The 9,657-nt window shown below is 41.3% G+C and overlaps 1 protein-coding gene across 1 annotated transcript in view; it reads left to right on the forward strand.

Annotated features, from left to right (window-relative positions):
• Positions 1-9,657, forward strand: part of RNF217 (ring finger protein 217) — a 107,797-nt gene that overhangs the window by 64,910 nt on the left and 33,230 nt on the right. Inside the window, exon 3 of the mRNA XM_019538203.1 lies at positions 5,896-6,060. Within this exon, the coding sequence (XP_019393748.1) occupies positions 5,896-6,060 (165 nt within the window). The remainder of the gene's footprint in view (positions 1-5,895; positions 6,061-9,657) is intronic.

Here is a 9,657-nt window from a genome sequence, read left to right on the forward strand (position 1 = left end):
CAGAGGCAGAAAAGGATCTTGGAGTCATCATTGATGCCAAGATGAACATGGGCCAGCAGTGTGGGGATGCAGTCAGGAAGGCCAACCGTACCTTGTCATGCATCCACAGATGCATCTCAAGCAGGTCCTAGGAGGAGATCCTCCCCCTCTATGCGACACTGGTCAGGCCACAGCTGGAGTACTGCATCCAGTTCTGGGTGCCACACTTCAAGAGAGATGTAGACAACATGGAGAGGGTCCAGAGGAGGGCCACTCGCACGATCAGGGGGCAGCAGGGCAGGCCCTACGAGGAGAGGCTACGGGACCTGAACCTATTCAGCCTCCACAAGAGAAGGCTGAGGGGGGATCTAGTGGTCTGTTAGAAACCGGTCAGAGGGGACCAGCAGGCATTGGGGAAGTCCCTGTTCCTCTGAGCACTACCAGGAGTGACCAGGAATAACGGTCACAAGCTGGCAGAGGGTAGATTCAGACTAGATACCAGGAAGCGCTACTTCATGGTCAGGGTAGCTAGGATCTGGAACCAACTTCCAAGTGAAGTAGTGCAGGCTCCTACCCTGGGAGTGTTTAAGGGGAGGCTAGACGAACACCTTGCTGGGGTCGTTTGACCCCAGTACTCTTTTCTGCCATGGCAGGGGGTCAGACTTGATGATCTGCTCAGGTCCCTTCCGACTCTACTAACTATGAAACTATGAAATTACCCGATTCAGATTAGGCAGTTTATTTTGAGCCACCTAAATCTGAATTGGGTTCTGTCGCATGCAGCATTCACCAGAGGTAGGTCAGGGGGTAGGAATTGGTAGGTCTGGGTGAAGCTAAAACAGCACAGCCCTGGGCTGCAATGAGTGGCTGGGGTTTCTGAGCCCCTGGACTATGTTGTGGAGGCATGCAGGCATTCATTAGGCCACATTAACCCATTTTAGATCAGGTTAACCCAGGCAGATCTACGGTTATTTCTTCAAGTGAGCAAACTTTAGATTAGGCATGCCATTTTAGGGTGATTTAAGCCTTATGAGCACACTTAGCCATTTAGATTGCCCTTGGTAAGGCAATCTGAATGTAATGCTTCTGCTTACCCTTAGTCATTAGAAAAGCTGAGAAACACATTGAGGAAAGGTGAAATGGAAGTTTGAAATCCTCTTACAATTTTTCACTTGTGTGCACCTTCTGAAACATCCCACAGTCTCGCATTCTGAATCTAGGTTTGTGTGTTTGAAACCACCAGCCTTAAAAACGCAAGTTGTTGGCTTTCAGGAGTATTTACCGCTCCCCCCCACCACCAAATTGATGTACTATCAGACAACAGAACAATAGTACAAAGTGAAGTGGCATAATTACAGTAATGAAGGGAGGGGGAGTGAGGTCAGGAGGATGAAGTAGGAGGCTTGAAACCTGGTATTACACCAAACATAGGGCATATTCCAGTGAATAGTCTAGTTCACTTCAGTGGGGCTACTTATGGTTATGAGCATTACATTTAATGCAAATACTTGAGGATCATGTTCTGTTTGAGTTACCCTCTAAGTAACAAACCTGGGGTGAACTTGATACCAGTTTTCTTGATGTATTTTTTATTAATACATTTCCACCAACTACCATATTTCATTAACATCAGTTGCACAGGACAATACAGGAATAGGGCATACAAACATGTCAGTTTTAGAATAAAATGACTTTTGCTCCAAGTTATGGTGATGCTTTGCCACGCAAGATACTTCAGTTATTAGACTTCTAGAGAGAAAGATTTTGATCTGTATTACTTGACACTTAGAAGTCAATTAAATAGCTATTGCAACTGGTGAAGATCTTCAGTTTTTAGAAGACATGACTATGGCTATTGATTCATAGTGAAGTAAGGATCACAAGCTTTGAAAACTGGTACAATATGTTTTTGTTTACTATAAATATTAAGTACGCCATGCGTGACTAACTTGTTTTTGTGACTAATAAATAAAAGTGCATGTTCTTTAAAATCATCTAAGGGGGGCATTGTCTAGGCTGGTAAACCAATAATTAAATCTGAAAATGTTGGTTTCTAGAGTTATGAACCCTATGCTAGTCTTCTGAGCTACTCAGGTAGTGAAAGCAGTAAGGGCCAGATTCCACCCCACTCAAGGACCTGATAACTGTTAATGCAGAAGGTGGGTGGGTGTCCCTTTTTCCTTGCTTTATTTTACTTATTTATTGTTGATTCAATGTTAAGGGTAAGATGATGGTATGTTACCAAAGGACATGCATTAATAGACTTCGGGTACTTGGGGCTTGTGCTGTCATTATGTTCTTATTGTATCCATCATGTATGCATAAGCAACACGTTGCCCTTTATAGATTCAGGACATGGAATATCTTTTTAAATGGGGAAATGTCAAAAAAGGCTAGGGCCTATAGACCTTCAATAAGACTTAAGTTTCAAAGTGCAAAAATCGTGTTAAAAACGAGAATTAATCCCTACTGACACTTAGTCAGTACTAGGCCAAAATGCTTAAATCCTTTTAAAAAGCTGAAAATCCTACAATTAGGAATAGCCCATCAGATAGGTAAAATAAATATGGAAACTGTATCTGGTATACCGTAATCCTTTTTATTTTATTCTTTGTACCAGTTTGGGCACTGAAAATAAATTAGTTACTTTCACTTGAATAATCTCATTCAGTTGCTCTCAAGGCTGTAATACATAGCTTATAAACTTTGTTTAGAAGATAGATACAGACCAGTTTTATGGGGGGGGGGTTTCCTGGTATCATGGGAAAAAATGGAATGATTTTAAGTTTTGTTGCCCCTCTTAAATAAACTCTCATTTAATTACACATGCACTTAGCCTGCAAGATGCTAAGTTGATGCTCCCAGGCTTCCACCCAGCCCTAGCTTCCTGCTGTTGCTAGCTGCAACTCCTTCACCCTTCTCTGACTTCCATTTCCTGCCCCAGGGGCCCAACAGGTAGCATGGCATGGGGAGCTGAAGTGAAGCCAGGGCTGTGTGGGCATGCAGTGCAGCAGTATGTGGCAAGGAGTACATGTGTGTGGACATGCAGAGGAATAGCGTCCATGTGGACATGCAGGGCAGAAAGGGAGGCATCCACACAGGTGGGGCATGCTGTCCCCCCACAGTTGCTTAGAAGTTGGACAGCCCTAGTTCAAATATTTGTTTGCATGCACAGGGTCTTGTCATACTGAATATGTTGAAACGATGCATGTGAAAAGTATTAAGTAAATGGTTGTTACGCAGAGTACTATGAATCCTGTAATATGAAGCAGCTCATATTTTGCTGTCGGGTAAAGGCCATCAGACTTTATAGCTTGCTTAGTTTCAAGTTAGCCAATTCATCTTTTCATTTTTCTCCTAAAAGGAGTATGTGTTAGAAGTGGTAGATGTTCACATATGAAGTGTGGTTTAGAGAAAAGAAAACCTGCATCAAACATTCTAGTGGTGATTCTTTTCTGCCTTGTCCCTGGTGTAGTCATTTGCATCTGTAGAAAGTGAATGAAAGCACCACCACCAAATGAGTGGGAGGCAGGTGTGGATAAGCTCTTCCAGGGCAGCAAGGATGTTTTGGATTTATTTGGAGTGGTTTAGATAGACCCCTGTGGACATACCACTTTAAAATGAAATACATTGGTTTATCTTGACTGGCTGGGCGGCAACTCTGCTGAAAAGGACCTGGGGGTTACAGTGGGAAATAAGTTAATATGAGCCCTTGTTGCCAAGAAAGCTAATGGCATACTGGGCTGCATTGGTAGGTGTGTTGACAGTAAGTCAAGGGAAGTGATCATTCCCCTCTATTCAGCACTGGTGAGGCCACATCTGGAATACTGTGTTCAGTTTTGTGCCCCCCACTATAGAAAGGAGGTGGAGCTATTGGAGAGAGTCTAGCAGAGGGCGACAAAAATGGTGAGCGGGCTGGGGGACATGACTTATGAAGAAAGTCTGAGGGAACTGGGATTATTTAGTCTAGCAAAGAAGAGATGGAGAGGGGATTTAATAGCAGCCTTCAAATACCTGTAGGGTTGTTTGAAAGAGGGTGGAGCTAGACTATTCTCAGTCGTGACAGATGACAGAGCAAGACGCAGCGGTCTCAAGTTGCAGCAAGGGAAGTTTAGGTTAGATATTAGGGAATATGTTCTCGCTAGAAGGGTAGTAAAGCACTGGAAGAGGTTACCCAGAGAGGTGTTAGAAGCTCCATCTTGGAAGTTTTTAAGACCTGGCTAGACAAAGTTTTGGCTGGGATGATCGAGTTAGGACTGGTTCTGCTTTGAGCAAGGGGTTGGTCATTAAATGACTTCCTGAGGTCCCTTCCAACCCCAGTTTTCTATGATCTTACCCCCATGAACTTACAGGGGCAAACTGAACTATAGCCAGTCAACATACTGAGTCAAACTGGTTAAAAATACTACTTTCAGTTAAATTGAGTGCAAACAAGGCCTTTTGTGCTTATACCATGCTGAACACAAATGAAGCTAGGATTACTAGGCAAGACAGTTCCTGTAAGTCAGGCGTGGAAAAATATAGCCCACAGACCAAGTCCAGCCCACCAAGAGTCTCTATCCAGTCTGCAGCGGGTCCCTCAGCCCTGCCTGGCTCAGGCACGGGGGGGCAGCCTGGGCCATGGCGTGTGTAACTGGTCCTGCCACTCCCAGATGCATAGCAAGGCAGTGCAGCAGCTGGTCTCCACTTCCCAGCAACCCGCACAGTGACACTGCTTCCGGCTCCTGCCGCTACTGTCTCCACCATCACCAGACTGACTGACTGGGCAACTCAGGTCATCTGCCCCACACCCACTGTCAGGGGTGCTAGGTGGAGTGGTCAGGGTCTCCGTGGAGACTGGCTAGGATCCCGGCAGGCAGGACACACTCAACCAGGCATATAAGATGGGGCCAAGGGCTGGCAGGGAGCAGCATCCTGGAGCAGGACAGGCAGGCAGGGGCCAGGACTAGGTTTGCAGAGCAATAATGGTGCAGGGCTGGGACCGCTCCCCAAGGAGTGGATCCTGACTGTGCCCGGGCACCAGCCCCGCTCTGTCACTGCCCCAGAATCCACCCTGCCCGCCTGTCCAGCTGCGTCTCATCTGCCCTGGCTCAGTGTCACCAACAAATTTCACAGGGGTCTACAGGGGTCCCAATTAGTTTCCATGCAGATTCTGCCTGCCTTCTCTGTAAGGCACCCCTGATAGTGGGTGTGGAACAGATAGACCTGGGTGGAATAGCTCAATTGTTGCTCCCTTTCCTTCCCCTCCCCCCCCACCACATCAAACTGTATCCCCTCTTCCCCCTCCCCTGGCCCACAACAGCTCACTAAAATTGACAAATTGGCCTTCCAGCCAAAATAATTGCTCTGCCCTGCTTTAAGTTCATAAAAATAGATATAATTGAGCCATCATGGCAGTCACAATAATGAATATGTAAAATATGAAATAATATACATCTATTTAAAAGAAACTATACTAAATTTTGTGGGAAGAATAACCTTTACTTCATCACACATGGTCTCAAATAAAAGTGTGCATCAAACCCCTTGTACTAGTAGGCAGCATTAAGTTTGTGCATTCAACATTTACTGTGGCCATGTTCTAACAAAGTACCTAGAAAGTACTGAATTGCATGGAATTATTCTGTTCATATGCTTAAAGTTAAGTATGTACTTAAGTGATTAAACCTGATATGAGATGTTTGCTTTTTAGTTTTTGAACAACTAACCATACAGGTTTTAACATAGTTCCATACATAGAATAATAAATTGGTCCCTTTTCATTATATTTTACATTAGCATTCTTTGAGGTTTTTTACGTTTGTGGTCATATACTCAGTTGACATCCTTATTAAAAAGGCTCTTGTTTAAGGTGGTCTTCTGTGCGTGTTCTGTGCCCAGTTTTCAAATCTATTTGGTATTTCCTGTTTTGTGCAGATCCAGTGTCCATCTTGCCAATTTGTTTGGTGTTTTAAGTGCCACTCTCCCTGGCATGAAGGTGTCAACTGTAAAGAGTACAAAAAAGGGGACAAGCTGCTGCGTCACTGGGCCAGTGAGATTGAACATGGGCAAAGGAATGCCCAAAAATGTCCCAAATGCAAGGTAGGCAACCCTCTCGTGGCTCATGCCAAAGTTTATGAACTAATTATCCAAACTGAAGATTACAAATCTTTAATAGAATGTGTGCTTAATATGGAGGTGCTGGACTCTGGTCCACAGATGAGATGGAATTGAATGCTGTCCTTAATAAAATTTTAAATAAGTTATTATGCACAAAGAATGTGTTTTCTATGGTATTGTATGGATTATTTGTGGACTAAAGAATTCAGTGTCTTTTAGTGTATTTTAGTAACAAAATATTCTCAGAGTTGGTCTTTGGAAATTTACCACTCAGATCACTCGCATCTTGTAATTAGGCCTACTAAAGTATTTTTAGGATTAATGGTCAGTTTTTCAAATGCTTATTTCACTAAGCCACTTCTTCAACAGAGGCTGAAGAAAAATGTCCTACTACAGAGAATGCTATGAGCTGCCTTCCTCAATAATGGCCTCCATCCTCAAATGTTCTGATGGGACAAGGGCACAAGCTGTCCTTGAAGATGACTGTCTCTTGCATTCACCTGTTTCTTATGGTGCTCCTTTTCAGTTTCTAATATTATTGCAAGCCGTGGCTTTTCCTGAAGATATTCTGGCTTTTTATAAATCAGTGGCTATTTTAGCTTCCTGCCTAAGCCTATTTTCTAATCACCAGTGAGCACAGGATGAGAAAACTGGGGGTTGGACATGACTGAATGTGCAGGAAAGAGGGAGGAAACCTGGTGCATATCTGTATAACATGTAGAGCTTGGTAAGGAACAGATACCAGGAGGAAATGAAGGATTAAAGGGTAGGTGCACATACAGAGATAGCAGGACTGGGAGGAAGTTTATAGTGCAAGCTCCAGCTGCTTTGTGGTGTCTTGTCAGTGTAAAGCAGCTGTAAGCTCATATGAACTGCCTTTCTGGACTAGCTGCTTTGTGCTATCAAATAGGGTAAAATAGGCAAAGTGTATACAGAACTACAGAAGTTTAAAAGTAACAAATTAATGTTTCATTCTTCAAATGATAAGAACAATCTCACTAGAATGCTTAGCACATATGATTAGAAATGCATGTAATTTTAAAAAGGGCAGCTCTGTCAAACTATATTTATGTAGGAATTAAGACTGAAAGTAAATTTCTTTTAAACAGAATACAATACATTAGGGATAGATTTCTAACTTTTCCAAACCCAGGAAAATCAAAGTTAATCTTGAGACAAAATCCAGATGTAAGTTTATAAGAATGCATGCTTAGAGCCCCCAGATGATCTTAATTCCATCATATAGGGGTATTGCACAATAATGACATGATTTAAGATCAAGGCATTTCCTTCTACACTCGATGAAATTGATTGCCAACTACAGATGAATTTTGACTGAAGACAAACATTCCTGTTCCCCCCCTCCCCCTTTACCTACAGAGTTAAGGTTGTTAAGGTGCCCTATCCATGCATCTGCATCTTTTAGCCCTATGAATTATTTAAATGCAAGTCAAACTTTGATTTTCCTGAGTTTGGGATAATTTATTCTTAATTACTGATATATTTATTTTCAGCCATACTTCAGTTAACTAATTGTCCAAAACCTGAGTGAATAACTGACTTGGCTAAGTGTTCCAGTTCAGCCTCGCTTGCTGTTTAAACTCTTATGTCCCATTATAGCGTAAAAGCTATGGAAAAAAAAAATTTTCCCTTAGTTTCTCTCTGACATTAATATCACCATTCCTTGGTGTAATATTATGCAATCATTATCAACTCATGAATCTTTCAGTTAAACAAAACTGACTTTTGGCAAATCTTCAGCTTTAGCGCTACAAAAGTTGACGCTACTTAAATAAGAGAATATTTATCAGTTTACAGACTGTCTTATGCTGTGCGTGGGAATGATGAAAATATCCATGATGTCACAGTATTTAGTAAGGTTTTTGTTTCGAGAAGGAGCAGTAAGCTCCACTTTTCAGAGCTTTTCTCATGACAGTTTGATTTAGTGATCATTTCAATACTCCCACATGTTAGATAAAAAGGGAGTGTATATGAATTTGTTGTTTTCTTTTCAGCTGATGTGGTCACAAGCTATCCTTACTTGTTCTAGTTTAAAACCCTTTTTAGGAAGTAACATGTATCAAAACATGTTTGTAATGTGGCTGTGGGGGTGGTTATTTTGTTTTTCAAGAGTTTTTCTTTATTTATCTATATAGCTATGTAGTTCTACAGATGCATATAGTTCCACTTATTATGATATGTGAGCACGGTCATATAAAAAGCCAGAAGTCAAAACATACTTGTTTAAATCAGTATTAGGCACCTAAAGATGTGAGCTGATTTTTAGGAAGTACTAGGGGCACAGTTGTTTTTTCCTATTTGCTCTGAATGAAGAAGCTAACTGTTCTTTCCTTTTTTGGTAGATCACTTCTTTAGGAGTCTAAAGATGGGCTCCTGTTTTGGAAAAAATGACCAAAGACTTACTTAGAAGCTAAAAGCTACCTTGCATTCCTCCTTTCGCTGAACTTGGTAGGAAGGACTCTGAAACATAGGATAGCATTAATAAACTACTCCCTCAGTGATCTGTACAGTAATTTTTGGTAATCTGTGGCATAGTAACATTTTAATGTGGGAAAGGTTGACCATTATTGTCTACAAACTTACAAAGAATGAATGTGACAGGTCCTCAAAGTGTTTTTTATTATTTGAAGGTGAATGCTGGTGACTTTCATGTGACACAGGCTTAGTTTCTTTTCATTATGATACATCTTCAATTGCATTAGAAAAGCTGCATTTGAGAGGAAATTCAGATTATTAATATTAGCTGTCACTTCTAATACATTTATCTTCAAGAGGGAAGGAGAATCCTGTATGCTTACAGAGTCTTTGAACTGTGTATCAAAACATTTGTTTAAACAAGTGATCCTTAACCAGAGTTCTGTGAGATCCCTTTCAGGGTGCTGCACAATACTAATAATATTGGCTGTGTAGCTATCTGTACGTGATTCACAGGATAAACCCAGAGATCCAGAGATTTCAAATGAGAATCCCTAGTGTCAAAAATATTTTAATCTGTTACAGTCTTTCTGAGTTCTTTTGTAATAGAAGAATTATTTCTTCCTTATTTAAGAAATGAGTGCTATGAAGAGTACCTTGAGTCCAATGAGGCTGAGAACCACCGATTTTTAAACAATATCATGTCTCTATAGCTGGTACAGCATTCTGTGGTGTTGTTTCCCCCCCCCATAATATTATAGCACAGTTATTTATAAAAATACCTAGTTCTTATGTAGCACTTATCACCTGTCATTATTTTTTTGATGCATGCTGAAATTCTTCTAAAACACTTTCTTACCTATTCTGCTTGGCAGTTGCATTTGCAATGTGGTGAGGTCAAAATTAGCCAATGAACTGAGTACAGGCATACCTCGGAGATATTGCGGGTTCGGTTCCAGATCACCGCAATAAAGCGAATATCTCAATAAAGCGAGTCACACAAATTTTTTGGTTTCCCAGTGCATATAAAAGTTATATTTACACTATACTGTAGTCTATTAAGTGTGCAATAGCATTATGTCTAAAAAAACAATGTACATACCTTAATTAAAACATACTTTATTGCTAAAAAATGCTAACCAT

This window comes from Crocodylus porosus, unplaced genomic scaffold (genome assembly GCF_001723895.1).
Source record: "Crocodylus porosus isolate Cpor-Errol unplaced genomic scaffold, CroPor_comp1, whole genome shotgun sequence".
NCBI lineage: Eukaryota > Metazoa > Chordata > Crocodylia > Crocodylidae > Crocodylus > Crocodylus porosus.